Genomic DNA, 20,490 nt, shown 5'->3' on the forward strand with positions numbered 1-20,490 from the left:
AATCAAGGAACCAAGTACAAGAGAGGCAATGTTATATTGAAGTTGTATAAGACATTGTGCGCAGTTCTGGAAAGATATTGATAAGCTTGAATGAGTGGAGAGAAAATGTAGATGGATGTTGATGGGACTTAAGGTGGGGACGTTGTAAGCGGTGTGCGAGGAAGCGGAAGCGAGGCAAGGGGGCAGGAGTCCATGCCAGGCAAAAAAGCAAACCCTAGCCGGCTGGCTCCCCCGACCAGTCTGCTCTCCAATGTCCGCTCCCTGGAAAATAAATTGGACTACATCCGACTCCAACGAAATACTCGGCGGGAGTACAGAGTCTGCAGTGCATATGTTTTCACCGAAACGTGGCTCACCGATGGAATCCCGGACGCCGCCATTCAGCTGGACGGGCTCATCTTGTTTCGAGCAGACAGGGATGCAGCTCCTTCTGGTAAGACTCACGGTGATGGCTTGTATGTTTATATCAATACGGAATGGTGCAAGAACTTTGTGCTGGTTTCCAGATACTGCTCATTGCTAGTGGAGTTTGTGACTTAGATGCAAGCCATTTTATTTGCCACTGGAATTCACCACTGTCCTTATAGTCAGTGTCTACATTCCCCCCAGCGCTAATGCTAAGGGGTCGCTCTGTGAACTGTATGATGCTATTAGCGAACTGCAGAACGCACACCCTGATAGACAGATATCTTTGGAGACAGCTTATCTACAGATGTCTACTATAAACCTACTGACTGGCAGAGTGCTTAGAGGATGTGCAGACCAGCTAGCTGAGATTCTCACTGACATCTTCGACATCTCCCTGAGCAACGCCATTGTTCCTATGTGCTTCAAGGCCACCACCATTGTCCCTGTGCCGATGAAGCCTTCAGTGTCCTGCCTCAACGACTACCGTCCCGTTGCACTCACATCCATCATCATGAAGTGTTTCGAGAGGCTCGTCATGAGGCACATCAAGACCCTGCTGCCCCCTCACTGGACCCCCTGCAGTTCGCATACCGTCCCAACCGTTCAACAGACGACGCCGTTGCCATCACCCTCCACCTGGCCCTAACCCATCTGGACAAAAAAGACACGTATGTTCGAATGCTGTTCATAGACTTCAGTTCAGCATTCAAAACAATTATTCCTCAGAAACTGATTGGAAAGCTGAGCCTACTGGGCCTGAACACCTCCCTCTGCAACTGGATCCTAGACTTCCTGACTGGGAGACCTCAGTCAGTCCGGATCGGAAGCAGCATCTCCAACACCATCACACTGAGCACGGGGGCCCCCCAGGGCTGGGTGCTCAGTCCACTGCTGTTAACTCTGCTGACCCACGTCTGTGCTGCAACACACAGCTCGAACCACATCACCAAGTTCGCCAATGACACGACCGTGGTGGGTCTCATCAGCAAGAACGATGAGTCAGCATGCAGAGAGGAGGTGCAGCAGCTGACGGACTGGTGCAGAGCCAACAACCTGTCTCTGAATGTGAACAAAAGAGATGGTTGTTGACTTCAGGAGGACACGGAGCGACCACTCTCCGCTGAACATCGACAACTACTCCGTTGAGTTCAATAAGAGCACCAAATTTCTTGGTGTTCACCTGGTGGAGAATCCCACCTGGTCCCTCAACACCAGCTCCATATCAAAGAAAGCCCAGCAGCATCTCTACTTTCTGCGAAGGCTGAAAAAAGTCCATCTCCCACCCCCCATCCTCACCACATTTTACAGAGGTTGTATTGAGAGCATCCTGAGCAGCTGCATCACCGCCTGGTTCGGAAATTGCACCATCTCGGATCGCAAGACCCTGCAGCGGATAGTGAGGTCAGCTGAGAAGATCATCGGGGTCTCTCTTCCTGCCATTACAGACATTTACACCACATGCTGCATCCGTAAATCAAACAGCATTATGAAGGACACCACGCACCCCTCATACAAACTCTTCTCCCTCCTGCCATCTGGCAAAAGGCACCGAAGCATTCGGGCTCTCACGACCGGACTATGTAACAGTTTCTTCCCCCAAACCATCAGACTCCTCAATACCCAGAGCCTGGACTGACACCAACCTACTGCCCTCTACTGTGCCTATTGTCTTGTTTATTGTTTATGGTAATACCTGCACTGTTTTGTGCACTTTATGCAGTCCTGGATAGGTCTGTAATCTAGTGTAGTTTTTGTGTTGTTTTACATAGTTCAGTGTGGTTTTTGTATTGTTTCATGTAGCACCATGGTCCTGAAAAACATTGTCTCATTTTTACTGTGTACTGTACCAGCAGTTATGGTCGAAATGACAATAAAAAGTGACTTGACTTGACTTGAAGAATCTGAGTTGCAGGAAAAGGCCCTGTAACCTTATTCACTTGAGCACAAGAGAATGAGGAGAGATCTTGCAGAAGTATACAAAACTGAGGGGTACAGTTGGATGAATACTTGCAGGCTTTTTCCCCCCTCAGGTTGGTTAAGACTAGAACGAGTGTCCATAAGTTTAGGGTAAAAGACAATGTTTGAGTGATGTCTTCACTCAGGATGGTGTGAATGTGGACTGAGTTGCCAGTGGAAATGGATGATGTGAGTTCAATTGTAACATTTATTTATTTTGCAATACAGCGTGGAGTAGGCCTTTCCAGCCCTATGAGCCGAACCGCCCCAGCAATCCCACAACCCCAATTAACCCTAACAAGTCACTGGACAATCTGCACTGACCAGTTAGCTTACCCAGTATGTCTTTAGACTGTGGGAGGTAACCAGAAGACAAGTATGGGTGGTTATGGTCTGGGTACAGGGAGATGGCACTAGGTAGGAGACTAGGCCAACAAGGACTAAATTGACTGAAGAGCACTACAGCACAGAACAAGGCCCCATATCAAAGACAACACTGTTCTTATCAGAGATATACCCTTTGCACTGTCCATTTCACCCCCACCTTCTGCAATTCAAAATCAACTTGTTTTCTTTCCTAGTTTCAAGGTTTTTGAACTGAAAAGTTATCTCTGTTTATCTTTCTGCGAATGCAGTCGGATCTGAGTTTTGCCCAGCCTTTTCTGTTGCTGAACAGTCCGTGAGCCCATACACTACCTCATTGTTCCTCTTTTCATGACATATGTCAGTGATAATAAACCTGATTCTCATAAAGTGACTGGTAGTAGTTAATCCTAGAAAGACTGAAAAACAAATGATTTTTATACCAGTTTGTGTCCATTGAAAGTAATATTATTAGTACAATACTCGTGTTGTCTTTCCATATACTTGGCAAACCATTTTTCCCGAAGTTCAACATCTGCAGTCAGTACCTATTTGTGGCCACTAGATATTGGCTTAGAAATCATTGCTACCTCACCATCCTCCTCCTTTTGTTCTTTGAACAAGTGCATTAAGTATGTAATAGTAATAACTTGGTTTGTAGAATTAAAAATAACCTGTATTTTGGGTAGATTTTATGATTGACACACAGTTTTTTGGAGATGAAGGAACAGATCTTATTAGTCAATCTTGTCATGTGTAGAAATTGCAGGCAATTAGGTTGTATTAATTAGGTGGGGTTTGCAGTCATTCGTCAGACATTGATTTGTCAATGTGCAGTAGAATTTACTGTACAACTTGTGATCATGGTCAGCACGATTACAAATTAACCAGTTTACTTTCTAATCCTGATATTTTTTTTCCATTCTTCACTCTCCTTCCACACTTCAACCATACACTGACTGTACGTGCAGATGAGGTGCCTGGCTTTGGCCAGTAGCATTACACTGTGGCAGTTAGATAGCTGTTATTTCATGCTTGCATCAATGTTGTCATCTGTGGAAGCCAAATTAGCTGACATATGACATGAATTTTATTCTTTTATGACATAAAAATCTATAAATTAGAAGAATCAATATTGTGGGGGGGGCAAACAAGGTAGTTTTCAAGGGTTCTTGAACTAACAGGCTGGAGTATGCAAGGACATCTTCAGCTCTCACTGGTCATCATACAAATGACCCGAAGAGCAGTGTGACCTGCGACAATGACTATTGCATGCTAGCACTCACATATACATAATAAAATGCTTTGACAGGTTGGTTATGGCTAGAATTAACTCAGAATCAGAATTCAGGTTTATTATCACTGGCATATGTTGTGAGACTTGCATAAGAATATAAGAAATAGCAGCAGGAGTAGGCCACTGGCCTGTTGAGCCTGCTCCACCATTCAATATGATCATGGCTGATCTGGCCATGGACTCCTCTCCAGCTACCTGCCTTTTCCCAACAACCCTTAATTCCCATACTATGTAAAAAATCTATCCAACCTTCTCTTAAATATATTTACTGAGGTAGCCTCCACTGCTTCATTGGGCGGAGAATTCCACAGATTCACCACTCTCTGAGAAAAGCAGTTCCTCTTCATCTTCGTCCTAAATCTACTCCCCCAAATCTTGAGGCAATGCCCGCTAGTTCTTCTCTCACTGACTGGTGAAAACAACATTCCTACTTCTATCTTATCTATCCTCTTTCATAACTTTATGTTTCTATAAGATCTCCTCTCATTCGTCTGAATTCCAATGATTACAGTCCCTGGTGACTCAATCTTGCCTCATAGTGTAACCCCCTCATCTCTGGAATCAACCTGGAGAACCTCCTCTGCACCGCCTCCAAAGCCAGTATATCCTGCTTCAAGTAAGGAGACCAGAACTGCACGCAGTACTCCAGGTGCGGCCTTACTAGTACCCTGTACAGTTGCAACATAACCTCCCTGCTCTGAAATTCAATCCCTCTAGTAATGAAGGCCAACATTCCATTTGCCTTCTTGATAGCTTGCTGCACCTGCAAACCAACCCTTTCTGATACTACGGAGACTAGTGCTCATGATGGAACTGACTAAGTTTACAACACTGCAGCTTATCGTGCTCCTATGCAGTAATCACCCCGACCCCCCCCCCCCACTATACCAGACAGTGATGCAGCAGTTAGAATGCTCTCAATGGTACATCTGCAGAAATTTTCAAGTGTATTTGGTGACATACCAAATCTTCTCAGAGCCCTAATGAAGGGTAGCCACTGTCATGCCTTCTTTGTAGCTGTATTGATATGTTTGATCTAGGTTAGGTCCTCAGAGATAATGACACCCAAGAACTTGAAGTTGCTCACTCTCTCCACTTTTGATCCCTCTGAGGATTAGTGTGTGTTCCCTCTTCTTACCCTTCTCTGAAGTCCACAGTCAGTTTTTTGGTCTTGTTTAGTGCAAATTTGTTGCAGGAACACCACTTAACTAGCTAATATATCTCACTCCTGTATGTCCTCTTGTCACCATCTGAAATTCTGTCAACAGTGGTTGTATCATCAGCAAATTTATAGATGGCATTTGAGCAGTGCCTAGCCACACAGTCATGGGTGTAGAGAAAGTAGAGTAGTGGACTAAGCCCCCACCCCTTTGCCAGTGTTGGTTTCTCTGGTCCACACAGATTCTGGTTTTCCAGTTAGGAAGTCAAGGATCCAGTTGCAGAGGAAGGACAGAGACCCAAGTTCTGGAGCTGTTGATCGGAACTGTATGAATGGTTGTGTTAAACGCTGAGCTGTAGTCATAAGTATTTGTATTGTCTAGGTGATCCAAGGTTGTGTGAAGAGCCAAAGAGCTCGTATCCACCATAGACCTATTGTGGCGTTAGGCAAATTGCAGTGGGTCCAGGTCCACGCTGAGACAGGAGTTAATTCGAGCCATAGTCAACCCCTCAAAGTGCTCCATCACCTGACGATGGTCTTGAACACACTGCAATTTGTCGATCGCCACAATGAATACAATGTCACTCTCTCTCTGCTTTGGAATACCGAGACAACCGCAGGGTATATCGTTAGGCTGCTGTAAATCAATTACAGCTTGGTATTTCACATCATCATTTCCTCAATACTAATAACCAAGCTTCAAAACTGGGGCCTCTGTACCTCCCTCTGCAACCGGATCCTCAGCTTCCTCATCACAAGACCACAGTTGATGCGGGTGGTTAACAACTTCTCACTGTCAATCAACACACGTATACCTCATGGATGCATGTTTATCCCACTGTTCTACTTTCTCTACACGCATAACTGTGTGACTAAGCACAACTGAATCACCATTTATAAATTTGCTGATGATGCCACTTTTGCTGGTAGACTGTCAGATGGTGATGAGGAGGCTTACAAGACGGCGATAGATCAGCTGGTTGAGTGGTGGCGAAACAACATCCTTGAGCTCAGTGCTAGCAAGATTGAGAGACTGATTGTGGACTTCAGTTGGGAGAAGTTGAGAGAACATACAGTACATCAGTCTTCATTGATGGGTCACTGATGGGTGCAAAAGGTGAGAAGCTTTAAATTTCTGGGAGTCAGCATTTCAGAGGATCAATTCTGGGTCCAACACATTGATGTAATCATGGAGAAGGTGCATTAGCAGTTCTACCTACTTAGACATTTGAGGAGATTTGGTATGTCATCAAAGGCTCTTACAAATTTCTAGATGTATAATGATGCATTCTGGCAGGCTGCATCACAGGAGGCTCGAATGCACAGGATTGCAAGTGGCGACAGAAGGTTATTGACTCAGCCAGTTAAATCAGGGGCATAACCCTTCCCACCATCAACGGCATCTTTAAGAGGTAATGCATCAGAAAGGCAGCATCCATCATTAAGGATTGTCACTGTTTGAGATTTGTTCTCTTGTCATTACCACCATTAAGGAGGAGGAGTCTGAAGACCCACGCTCAACAATTTTGGAACATTTTTTTTTTCTCCTGTGCCAATAGATTTCTCATGTCAATGCAACCAGGTAAAAATGTACCCAGTTGACAAGAAGGCAGCCAAAATGAAGGTCTGTTGTCATCCACAAGTGAATTATTGTTCTCATTTCTCTCCAAATTTATTTCTTCTTCAGAAATGAATGCTGTTGAAAGCCATTGCCCTCACAAATGGTGGTGCAATTGTTAATGTGCTCTTTATCTGCAGAGAAACAAATAGTATTTTCTTTCCCCAGGTTGGCGCTTTAAATGCATGTTTTTTTGCAAAGCGAGGCTTTCAGGTGGAAGTTTATGAAGCACGGAAAGGTAGGTCTCACTATGTATTCTATTTCGCTGTATTTTAACACATCCCAGATTTGCTCTGTTGTCTTCTTTATAGATCAGAAGTATCCATCAAATATATAGTTGTTAAATAATCTAAGGCCTGATTATTTATGGCTATTATATTAAAAATAGTGCAAACTGCAATTCCTATCTACATCCCATTCTTCCAGTGTAATGATTTTGAAATCATTATTTATGTCAATGTTTAACATCTTTAACTAGAGAATCCCATCCAGATAGTCATTCATTTCTTTAGTCATACTCTGAATCAATAAAATAATTTGAAATTGATATCTTTATTGAAAGACTTTTTTTTATTTTAAGGGGCAGAAATTCACCTTTGGTTGCTTATACTGAGTTATTGGCAATAACTTTCTTTTATATTCCACTTTTACCATCTAGTTCAGTTAAAATCAGTCCAATCATGTCTTTGGGCTAAGTGCAATTTATAAATTGATGGGGCGAGGGGTTGGGAACAGATTCTGGATGTGAGCATGAAAGGAAGATAAAAGATGCCTTAGAAGGTGATCTGGCTAAGATGCGAGTTGTATAATTGAGCCAAGTGACTACAGTAAGTAAGCTTGGAAGGGATACTCAGTGTGATTATATCACAATCTAGAGGAGGATAGAAGGAAACAACACCAGAGTTATTTGTGCCTTTGAGCAGAAGTGACTTGGCTAGAAATCTGGTTGAAAAGATTCAGGAATGGAACCCTGCTACTCCATTAAAAGGCAAAAGGAATGAAAATGCCTTTGAGCTATCCTGACCTAGAAATGATCTACTGAATGGAAATTTTTAGTTCTGTTTTACTAGTAAATTTTACTAGTTGAAATGTCTCCAGAATATCTCTTAAAATCGTTAACTTCCCACCTCTTTTGCTTTGAAGTGGTACTAATCTGATGGCTGGCTCCATAACTAGTATCAATGCATAACTAATAGGGATGGAAGGGCTAATCATTGTTAAAAATACTTTGGATTTAGTTTAATACAATATATAGGTATTAAATCCTTTTCAGTCTGATGATTAAATAATGCAAGAATGACAGTTTTGTTACCTGTTTACAAAATTGGCACAAAGCAGAAGATTTCCAGCTTCTAAACTAATTGGCTATTAACTTCTGAAAGCTGGTAATTTGGATGGCACTACTATGACGTTTTGTGATAAGGTGCAGAAAAATTATCCTTGATTGTCGATTACAACAGTGGCCCCTTCTTCATAGTGCATGCTTGGGAATAAGGATGAAGTTAGTCTTTGTAATGACTGCCACAGCAGAAGGACCCAACAAAGTTCATCAAATGAGATCAAAGATGGAGAATTGCTCTTCTCTGCAGCCTTGCACACTTTCCTATTTCAATTTTATGTCAGATTTCAGATTTTTGAAAGTTATTATTGTTACACAGTTGTTCAGACAGTGAATGTCAGAGTATTTCCTGGGGATTCTACAATTCAGGGTAGCTAATGGACAGTGATGTGTTTAAGAGAGGAGTGCCTTGACATCTCCCATTCCCTTTATGACAGATATTCGAACTGCTAAAGATATACGGGGAAGAAGTATCAATCTTGCCTTATCTTACAGAGGTCGGCAGGCTTTGAAAGCTGTTGGAATGGAAGACCAGGTATGGTGAAAGTAGATTTTCTTATGAAGTTGATGGAATGGAGTAGTGTGAAGACAATTTTTTTTCTTTATTTTAAAGGAGGATTAATTTATCTATGCAATTTGGTGAGCCAGAATTAAGTTAATGGATTCTGCCAGTGTGGAAGCAAGGTGTTTTAAGCTGGTGAATTCCACAGATTTAGCCCTCAGCAGACTGCAAATCTCCTTGCTCACCCAAAGCTTCTGGTTTGGGAAAACTCAATCTGTTCTCGAAGGCCCACACTGATCCACACAGATTTTGATGAAGATCGTGACTGTTGTAGCATTTTCATTCAGAACCAAAGATGAATGCCCAAATATGGTTCACATCAAAATATTTAATGTCCAGAATCAGGCCTATAATAAAGAACAATTGCTGATGATACTATTCATTATACAGTGGACTTCCCATGGCATTTTGTATCATTGTTAGTCCTCCTAAGTGCCCTGCTTCACACTCCCTGTCACTGAATATCCATCAACCATTGTTCTCTTTATTTCAATATCCTGAAACCTGTAACTATCTTCATCGCAATCTATTACTTATTTAGAAATACAGTGCAGAATAGACCCTTGCAGCCCTTCGAGCTCAGCTGCCCCAGCATCCTCCGACAACCCTGACTTAAGTCTAACCTAATCATGGGAAAATTTACAATGACGAATTAACTTACCTGCTACGTCTTTAGATTGTGGGAAGAAACCGGAGCACCCGGAGAAAATGGTGCATTCCACAGGGAGGACGAACAGGGACTTCTTACAGAGGGCGCTGGGATTGAATTCTGATAACCCAAGCTGCACACTATCATGGCACCCAAAGCCACGGTGTATTAAGTTTTTAATTATATGGAATCTTTTTTAACTGCTTCTCTGCAGGGCCCTTTATGGGTCATTTGATAAAGTTGGAAACAAAAGGAAATGGACCCAAAACTGGCTCTTGTGGATCTCCACTGTCAGGCACAAAAGCATGAAAAATATCATGAGAGTCTAATCTCCCTACCAATCTCTTCCACGCCACTTTATTCTTTTTTTAAGACTTGTTATGCAGCACTTTGTTCAGTGGTTTCCAAAAATCCTCACACTCTACCTCCATATGAGCTTACACCTTATTGTTTACCTGCACTGTTCTCTGTAGCTGTTCCACTTTATTTTGCATAGTTATTGTTTTACCTTATTCTACCTCAATGAACTGTATAAATGATCTGATCTGTACACACAGTATGCAGGATAAGCTTTACACTGTATTTTAGTACATGTGACAATAATAAACCAACACCAAGGTTAAGGGCCTAACACTGGCCAATGACATGGGGCATCTTGATCAGCATGGACTATTTGAGCCAATGGGCCTGCTTCTGTACTGAATAACTCGATGCACTCTCGGAACAGAGTTTCATATCCTTGGATGCAGTGATAGGTAAGTATTTAACATCTTCAGCTATGAAGAGTGTTGCCTGAGGCTAAGGTTGAGGAGATGAGTCCATGGTTGCAGATGCTTCTAGGACAGTGCGATCCCATTTGGCCTCAGTGTTCCACAATGAGCGTGGCTGGAAGTCAGAGGCCTGGCGTCTACGAGTCAGTTTAGGACTGGAGGTTGGAGGACTATCTATGTGTGCGAGTAGGTTGTTTTGTTGCTGTTGTGTTGTTATTCCCTGTGTTGCTCTGCTGAACACTGAGAGCATGTTGTGTTGGAAGGTGTGGTGGCACTTGCAGACTGCTCTTGGCACATTGTAGGTTGTGTTGGTTTTTAATGCAAATGTATGTTTCGATGACAATGTGATAAATAAATTAATCTGTTATGTAGAGACTGACCTCACAAATGCACATCAGATGTAAAAAAAAATACATCCTTCTTAGGCAACTCTTGGAATGAGGATGACTTACTTTGACTCCAGTTTTTGGATCTAAGATTGCTGATGAGGCTAGACTCTGCTACAACAGGGAGAGTGGGTATGGAGCAGGAGTGTCGGGGGGGTTCATAGATGGAAAGTGTCAGGGAGGTTCATCGATGGAAAGTGTCTGCAAGGTAGTGTAGACTCAGCCAGCGCCAGTACAAGCACAAGCCTTCCAACCAACATGGACATCTTTAAAAGGTGGTGCCCAGAAGGCAACATCCATCGTTACGAATCCTCACCATCTAAGACATGCCCTTTTCTCGTTACTGCCACCATGATGGAAATACAGGAGCCTGAAGAGACACACTCAATATTATAGGAGCAGCGTCTTTGCCTCCACCGTCAGATTTCTGAATAGTCTATGAACACAACTTTAACTATTCTGTTTTGCAGTATTTTAGTATTTTATTTCTTATTGTAGCATATAATAACTTTTAATGTCTTTCCACAAAACCACGAGTTTCACAACATGTCAATTATGATACGTCAAGTTGGATTTATGACCCTGATTTTTGCTCAATTCATTCCTGAACCCTCATTCTCCTCATTCTGAACGAGCTGGTGATTCCCACTAGTTGGTGAAGATTTTTATTTCTTCTGTTTTATTTTAATCCCTCATCCTTTCAAAATCCTTGGATTGTTCAATCCACTTGGTAATCTCGGGTTTAGACAGCTCAGAAGAGGCTGTCTGTTTTGTGGGAGTTTAGTGTCGGCATGTGAGCAATGTGGCCTGCCCATTGGAACTGACAGAGTGTAATTCAACCCTTAATGTTGGGATTATTGACCTGGGAAGGGACACTGATATTGGCCCATTGATCCTGCCAAAGGATTTGGAGGATTTTGTGGAGGCAGTGTTGGTGATGTTTGTCCAAGACTTTGAAGTGCCCACTTTGGGAAGTTAATGGGAGAGAAGGGATCTCTCATGGTCCTTCACCTCGGTCTGAGTTTAATCCTGTTGTTCAAACACTTTTGCATAAGATGACCGGAGAATCTGCTGTCACACTGGAAGCAGTACTTGTTATAAAACAGATTCTGCAGATGCTGGAAATCCAGACCAAGACACACAAAATGCTGGAGGAATTCAGCAGGCCAGGAATGGAAAGGAATAAACAGTCGGTGTTTCTGGCTGAGGTCTGTTCAATTAAGACCCTTCATCAGAGCAGTGTTCTTTATTTGCTTTCCAACCCTAACTGTTAGAACATCTCCAGAAGATTTAAATAATTAAATGTAAATTGTTTTAAATTAAAAGTTTTAATACTTTAAAAAAGACATTTAGATTAAATATTGCTTTTTAAAAAAAACTCCATTGCTTGTATTTCTCAATCTACGTTAGCAATTCCAGCCAAATGATTGGGGCTGTGGTGCATTCCCCACTGGTATAAAGCTGAGGGGCCAGATACAAAGTGCATCCTGTACCCCTCATCCATTTCCTAGCACCACTCCCAACCCCGCTGTCATGTAACAGCTCAGTATGTTTGTGCTCAGTACCTGAAGTCCGTTCAGAAGTGCAGCAATATGGCAGCTCTGTCAGCATCTGATCTGGATGCATCGGCCTTTTTTCCTTGGGGCAACGGGGGATGGGAGGTGACCTGATAGAGGTGTATAAGATGATTAGAGGCATTGATCGTGTGGATAGTCAGAGGCTTTTTCCCAGGGCTGAAGTAGCTAGCACAAGTGGGCACAGTTTTAAGGTGCTTGGAAGTTGGTACAGAGGAGATGTCAGGGGTAAGTTTTTTATGCAGAGAGTGGTGAGTGCGTGGAATGGGCTGCCGGCGACAATAGTGGAGGCGGATACGATAGGGTCTTTTAAGAGACGCCTGGAGAGGTACATGGAGCTCTGAAAAATAGAGGACTATGGGTAACCCTAAGTAATTTCTAAGATAAGGACATATTCAGCACAGCTTTGTGGGCCGAAGGGCCTGTATTGTGCTGTAGGTTTTCTACGTTTCTATGCAGCTGATTCCTGACTTGGTGCATTGTACTGTGTGAATGAGCTGCAGTTAGAAGACTGCAGGATAGCTTGATCCAGCCATCGTAAGAACTTTTTTGATGTAAGTATTAGTTTGGTCGTGTATCCACTAGTGACCTCAACATTCTTGAAGAGTCATCTTAAATTGATATATTTAATGATATGTAGACCACAATCGGGGAATGTCAGTGTTACTGGTGAAAGCTGGAAAGTTGTCAGCCTGTATCATTATCTTATTTCTCTTGCCAGAGATGCTGCTGAATATTTCTGGCTTTTTCGTATTATTAATAAAATCTTTTTTTTGTTTACAGTGTTGCAAATCTCACATGTCTTAACTTCCTCAAATGTACTTCCCCTAAGGTCGTTTCCAAGGGTATTCCCATGAATGCCAGGATGATCCATTCTCTTTCGGGCAAGAGGTCCTCGCTTCCTTATGGGAAAAAAGGCCAGGTGAATCATGTGTCTTGGAAGTCTGTTTCAATGCTGGGGAGGTTCTTGAATACTTTTGTGTTTTTTAATGTACTCAGCTGAGGGAAAACCAATGTGATATTTCTAAGAACAGCTGCATGACCCAATATAATTACTTGTACCAAATACTACATGAAGGAGATTCATTCCAGGGAAAAAATTAACTTCAGAGCAGAAAACATGGAGGAATACAGAACAGTTAGTGAGAAGTAAATGGTAGAAACTCTGGATGGACAACTGCCAACCACCTTCAGTTGCTGGGGTCTTGGCTGTGTGGCATCTTCGAAGGGAGATGCTTTCTGAGCATCAACAATTCATAGAGTCTTCTCTAAACCAAGGGTTCCCAACCTGGTGTCCATGGTATAAAAAAAGGTTGGCAGACATCCCACCCTGCAAAAACTCAATTTGCAGGAGACTTCCGGGAGAAGTGGGATGATTGCAATAGAGAAGCTCCTTAGCAGCTAGCCAGCTAGTTTAAATAATGTTAGCTATGCTAATGAACGAATGACACCTGTTAAACTCACCTCAACATCTCTTTTACAGTCTTAACCCACCATGGGCAATAGAAAAGTCACTGTTGCAAACAGTGCAGCGAGCAACACTGTCATTATCTTTGACCCCTATTAGGCAGGGGTACACTTTATATTTTCTTTGGAACACTCTGCCACTCTGACTTTTTTTGGAACTCTCTTGCTCTTGCTCTTGCTCTCTCTCTATCGTGCGCGCGTTCTCTTGCTCATGGTTGCTCTCACTCGCGCTTGCTTTCTCGCTGTTGCTCTCGCTCTCTGGCGCGCGCGCTCTCTCTCGCGCTCTCTCGTCGCTCTCACTCGCACTCGCTGTCTCGCACTTGCTTTCTTGCTCTCGCTCTCTCATACTTGCTTTCTCGCTCTCTCGCACTTGCTTTCTCGCTCTCTCGTGGTCGCTCTCACTCGCGCTCGCTTTCTTGCTCTTGCTCTCGCTCTCTCACCCTCTCTCGCACGTTCCCTCACGCTTGCTCTCAAAAAAATAAATTTCCAGGACATTGTATATAATTTGCAGGCATCAGGGAGCCACTATTAATTTGCGGGAGACTCCCGGAACTTCTGGGAGAGGTGGGATGTCTGGGTTGGAAACTCCCGGATTTAAACTGATCACTGACCATGTCTACAGTGGTAATTGCAGTTGTCAATCGTGCATCAAAAGTGATAGCATAACAATTATCTAGAAATAGGACAGGGATTGCTTAAGATTTGAGAATTTTTTGTATTATTTCATATTTTCAACATCTGCAGTAGTTTTATTTTTGCAATGATGTTGAAATCCCAGGCTCAGCCATTGTATTGGGATACTATATCCTGATGCAGGATGCTATGATCATACAGTGGCTTGACAAACCATCTCTTAGACAGATGGCCGTTCACATTCAAAATATCAGGCAGAAGAGAGAAAGGAGCTGATACAAATTGTGAATTATTCAAGTGACCCATGAAGAACTAGAAAATGAGCTTCTGATCCAAGGCCACATGGGAATTTCTCAGACACCCAGCTCCTTCACCCACATCTCTATTTACAAAGTTCAAAGTAAATTTTATTATCATCGTACATATATGTCACCATATACAACCCTGAGGGCATATTCAGCAGCTCTATATAATAGTAACTGTAACAGTAATAATGAAAGATCAACCATAGAACAGAAGACAACAAACTGTACAAATGCAAATATAAATAAATAGTAATAAATAATAAGATAAAGAGTCCTTCAAGTGAGATTGTGCCAGCCGGTGATGTAGTGGCATCAGCACTGGACCTTGAAGCGGATAGTCCTGAGTTCGAATCCCAACCTGGCCAGCAGTAGCATCTGTGTGGAAGAATGGCCTGGCAATCTACTTCTGTATATTGCCATGGAATCCCTATGGACAACTATACAATCCATAGGGTCGCCATGACAACGACGAGTCGACAGCACTCAATAACAACAACAAAGTGAGATCATAGGTTGTGCGAACATCCTGGTGGATGGGTGGGTGAGTGTGGTTAACCCCTTTGTTCAAGGGCCTGATGGTTTTGGCACCAGGTTTATAAATGAGTAACAGATCCTCACCATTTGTGCCATGAAAGGGTAGCAGTGAGTTGGGAACTTGCACACACTTAGAAATTTAAAATTTCTGTTCTAGGTGGAGTTATTTTTTGTTTGACCCCTCAGTGGTTTGAACTGCATGTGCAGGAAAGATGGGGAAATGAATTGACAGAGGTCTACCGAGGTATAAAATTACAACCCAACCAAACCTAAGCACAGTCTTTCTGTTTGTAATATTCTCCCAACCCAACCTGATGTACAGTGTTGATACCAAAAGATATAGGAGAGAATTTGTCCATTTGGCCCAAAGAGTCTGCTCCCCTTTTCATCATGGCTGATCCAATTTTCCTGTCAGCTCCAGCCTCCTACCTTCCCCCGTATCCCTTCATGCCCGGACCAGCCAAGAATCTATCAACCTCTGCCTTAAATATGCATAAAGACTAGGCCTCTACAGCTGCCTGTGGCAAAGAATTCCACAGATTCACCACTCTCTGGCTAAAGAAATTCCTCCTCATCTCTATTCTAAAAGGACGCCCCTCTGTTCTGAGGCTGAGTCCTCTGGTCTTAGACTCTCCCACCATAGTGAACATCCTCTCCACATCTACTCTATCAAGGCCTTTCACCATTCGATAGGTTTCAATGAGGGCAGCCCTCATTCTTTTAAATTCTAGTGAATACAGGCCCAGAGCCATCGAACGTTCTTCATATGTCAAGCCAATCAATCCTGGAATCAATTTCTTAAACCCCCTTTCAATGTTCTCTGGTGTAAGCACATCCTTTCTAAGATAAGGGGCCCAAAGCTGCTCTCAGTACTCAAAGTGAGGCCTCACCGAAGTCTCAAAATTACATATTTGCTTTTATATTCTAGTGCTTTTGAAATTAATACTCACATCACATTTGCCTTTCTTACCACAGACTCTACCTGCAAATTAATCTTTAGGGAATCCTGCACAAGGCCTTCCAAGTCTCTTTGCACCTCACTGCTGTGTATTTTTTCTCCATTTGAACATAGTTAACTTTTTCATTTCTTCTACCAAGGTACAAGATTATACACTACTATATTCCATCTGCAATTTCTTTGCCTATTCTCCTAATCTGCTTGTCCTTCTGTAGCCTCTCTACTTCCTCAACCTACCTAACCCTCCACCTATCTTCATATTGTCTGCAAACTCTGCAATAAAGCCATCAATTCCATCATCCAAATTATTAACATTTAACGTAAAAAGAATCAGTCCCAACACAGACCCCTGTGGAACACCACTAGTCATTGGCAGCAAGTCAGAAAAGGCTCCCTTTATTCCCATTCTTTGACTCCTGCCAATTAGACACTGCTTTATCCATGCTAGAATCTTTCCTGTAATACCATGGGGTTGAAACCTATTAGGAAGCCTCATTTGTGGCATCTTGCAAAAAGCCTTTGGAAAATCTAAGTGCACAACATCAACTGATTCTCTTTTGTCTATCCTGCTTGTTATTTCTGCAAAGAATTCCAACAGATTTGTCAGGTTGATTTTCCCTTGAGGAAACCATGCTGACTATGATCTATTTTATCATTTGTCTCCAAATAGGCTGAGACTGCATCCTTGATAATCAACTCCAACATCTTCCCAACTATTGAGTTCAGACTAACTGGCCTGTAGTTTCCTTTCTTCTGCCTCTCTCCCTTCTTGAAGACTGTAGTGACATTTGCAATTTTCCGGTCTTTCAGAACCATTCCAGAAACTAGAAGATCATTACTAATGCCTCCACAATCTTTTCAGCCACCTCTTTCAGAACCCTGGGCTGTAGTCCGTCTGGTCCAGGTGACTTCCCCACCTTCAGACCTTTCAGTTTCCCAAGAACATTCTCTGTTGTAATAGTAACTTCACACACCTCATGACCTCTGACACTTGCAACTTCCACCATGCTACTAGTGTCTTCCACAGTGAAGACTGATACAAAATACTTATTTAGTTTGTCTGTCATTTTCTTGTCCCCATTACTCCCTCTCTGTCATTGTTTTCCAGTGGTCTGATTCTCTTTTACGTTTAACGTATCTGAAGAAACTTTTGGTATCCTCTTTAATATTATTGGCTAGCTTACTTTCGTATTCCATCTTGACCTTAATGACTTTTTAGTTGCTTTCTGTTGGTTTTTAAAAGCTTCCCAATCCTCTGACTTCCCTGCAATTTTTGTTTGATTATATGCCCTCTCTTTGGCTTTAATGCTGGCTTTGACTTCTGTTGTTAGCTACTGTTATGTCACTTTTTCTTTAGAATTCTACTTCCTCTTTAGGATGTACATAACTTGTGCCTTCTGAATTGCTTCTAGAAATTCCAGCCATTGCTGCTCTGCCATCATCCCTGCCAGTGTTCTTTTCCAATCAATTCTGGCCAACTCCTTTCTCATGCCTCTGTAATTCCCTTTACTCCACCATAATACTAATACATCTAGCTTTAGCTCCTCCTTCTCAAATTTCAGGGTAAATTTGATCATGATATGATCACTTCCCCTCAGGGTTCTTTTACTTTAAGCTCTCTAATTAATTCTGGTTCATTGCATAACAACGAATCCAGAATAGCTTATCCTCTAGTAGGCTAATCATGCTCTGCTCTAAAAAGCTATCGCATAGCACTCTAGAAATTCTCCCTCCTGGAATCGGCACTAACCTGATTTTCCTGATCTACCTGCATATTGAAATCCCCCATGACCATTGTAATATTGTCCTTTTGGCATGCATTTTCTGTCTCCCATTGTAATTTGTAGATCACATCTTTACTACTGTTTGGGGGTCTTTATATGACTCCCCCTGCCAGTTCCTTAGCTCTATCTACAAAGATTCAACATCTTCTGACCCTCTTTCTAATGTTTTTTTTTTACCAACAGAGCAAAGTCGCCCCTTCTGCCTTCCTGTCTGTCCTTTCTTACGATGTATATCCTTGGATATTAAGCTTCCAGCCATAATCTTTCAGCCACAATTCAGTGATGCCTATATCATATCTGCAGCTTTGCTACAATTTCAACTACCTTATTCCATATACTGTGTGCATTCAAATATAACACTTTGCTTATTCATTTTCTTTTGATTTTGTCTGCCTTTTACATTGTAATTCATCCTGTTGACTGCAATTTTGCCCTATCTACAGTCTCTCTTCCCTACACATTGCCTCTGTTTGTAAACCAGTTTCCTCATCTTCTGCAGTATTGTCCACCTTTCCTACGATAGCTCTTGCATTGAAATATACGCCGCTTAGGACACAAGTCACACCTTTTGATTCCTAACTGTGAGGTCTTGCCAACATCTGTCTCCACAATTTTTCCACTAACTGTTCTGGCATTCTGGTTCCCATCCCCCTGCAACCCTAGTTTAAACCCCACTCTGCAGGACTGACAAACCTACCCACTAGGATATTAGTCCCCTTCCCGTTCAGGTGCAAACAGTCCCTTCTGTACAGATTACACCTTCCCTGGGAGAGAGCCCAATAATCCAAAAATCATATGCTTTCCCTGCTCCACCAACTCCTTAACCACATATTAAACTGTATAACCTTCCTAGCTCTGGCCTCACTAGCATGTGGCATGGGTAGCAATCCTGAGATCATAAACCTGAAGGTTCTGCCTTTTAACTTAGCACCTAAATCTCGGAAGTCTCTTTGCAGAACCTTATCACTCATCCTACCCATGTCATCAGTACCCTACATGGACTATGACTTCTGGCTGTTCACCCTCCCTCTTAAGAATGCTGAGAACTCAATCCGAGATATCCCAGACCCTGGCACCCAGGAGGCAACGTAGCATCCGGGAATCTCGTTCTTGCCCACAGAACTTCCTGTCTTGTCCCCAACTAACTAATCTCCTATCACCACAGTGTGTTTTTTCTCCCCTTTTCCCCCCGAGTCAGGGGTAAACTCAGTGTCAGAGACCTCACCTCTATTAGGTCATCTCACCCGACAGTATCCACAGTGGTATACCTTTTGTTACAGGGGTTGACACAGGGGTACTCTGCTCTGGCTCCTTAATTCCTTTCCACTTCCTGACTGTCACCCAGTTTCCTGTGTCCTGCACCTTGGGTGTAACTACCTCTATATGTCTTATCCATCACCCTCTCTTCCTCCCGAATGATCCGGAGTTCATCCAGTTCCAGTTCCAGCTCCTTAACGCGGTTTGTTAGAAGCTGCAGCCGGATGTACTTCTCACATTTGAAGTTGTCATAGACACTGAACATCTCCCTGCTTCCCCCATCCTGAAAGAGGAGCATTGCACTATCCTGCCTGACACCTCTATTGTCATTGTTGAGCAGATAAAAGGGAAAGAAAAAAACTTAACCGATAGCTTTTCTTTTGCTTTCTCTGCCTGAAGCCTCTCTTCACTGAAGCTTCAAGCTGACCACTCTGACTCTGTCCACTCAAACGATGGCCGCTGCACGTGCCACTGCCTTTCTTAAATTTGCTCTTGCTAATCAATCCCAGATGCCGATTGGTGACTGGTCAAAGCTCTTTTTCATAAATTGCCGTGAAACTTTGCCTTTAATATCTCAAATCCATCCTGATCAGAAGGTGGTGCTCCAATGAACTCCATGCCGTGGATTAGGCACAGCAATCTAAAACATGCTGGCAAAACTAAGTTGAATAAAGTTCTCACCCAGACCTTAGTGACATTGTCCAAGCTTAAACATTTTCATCAATATGAGCACCTGATCCCTACAGGGCACTCATAATTGAATCCCATTAGTTCTGTGTCTGGTAGGCAGGGTCTAATGTCGGGGTGTAGAAGCAATACACTGAGAACATGATGGAGTATTGATTCTACCGAATGTAAAATCAACTGGCTCACTTTACTGAGTACCAGTGATTCCTGCAAACACAAAATACTCTGCAGATGCTGGGGTCATAGCAACACTCACAACACGCTGGAGGAAATTGGCAGGTCATGCAGCATCCGTGGAAATGATCAGTCAACGTTTCGGGCCGGAACCCTTCGTCAGGACTATAGGGGGAAGGGGCAGAGGCCCTATAAAGAAGGTGGGCGGAGGGTGGGAAGGAGAAGGCTGGTAGGTTCCAGGTGAAAAACCAGTAAGGGGAAAGATAAAGGGGTGGGGGGGGGGGAATCAGGGAGGGGATAGGCAGGAAAGGTGAAGAAGGAATAGAAGAAAACACAATGGGTAGTAGAAGGAGGCGGAAAGTAGAAGGAGGTGTAAGCGTAAGTGCTACACCTGCTCTCTTGCCACCATTCAGGGCCCCAAACAGTCCTTCCAGGTGAGGCAACATTTCACTTAATGAGTCTATCGGGGTCATCTATTGCATCCGGTGCTCCCAGTGCGGCCTCCTCTACATCAGTGAAACCCGACGCAGATTGGGGGACCGCTTTGTCAAGCGCCTCCGCTCCGTCCGCCACAACAGACAGGATCTCCCAGTAGCCACCCACTTCAACT

General features: G+C 43.0%; 1 protein-coding gene across 2 annotated transcripts in view; it reads left to right on the forward strand.

Annotated features, from left to right (window-relative positions):
- The window catches only part of kmo (kynurenine 3-monooxygenase), a 60,388-nt gene that overhangs the window by 13,358 nt on the left and 26,540 nt on the right, over window positions 1-20,490 (forward strand). For both annotated transcript variants that reach the window (XM_072267031.1, XM_072267032.1), the window contains exons 2-4: window positions 6,970-7,039; window positions 8,578-8,675; window positions 12,914-13,003. In XM_072267031.1, the coding sequence (XP_072123132.1) occupies window positions 6,970-7,039; window positions 8,578-8,675; window positions 12,914-13,003 (258 nt within the window). The remainder of the gene's footprint in view (window positions 1-6,969; window positions 7,040-8,577; window positions 8,676-12,913; window positions 13,004-20,490) is intronic.

The sequence above is a fragment of the Mobula birostris genome, chromosome 8 (assembly GCF_030028105.1).
Source record: "Mobula birostris isolate sMobBir1 chromosome 8, sMobBir1.hap1, whole genome shotgun sequence".
NCBI lineage: Eukaryota > Metazoa > Chordata > Chondrichthyes > Myliobatiformes > Myliobatidae > Mobula > Mobula birostris.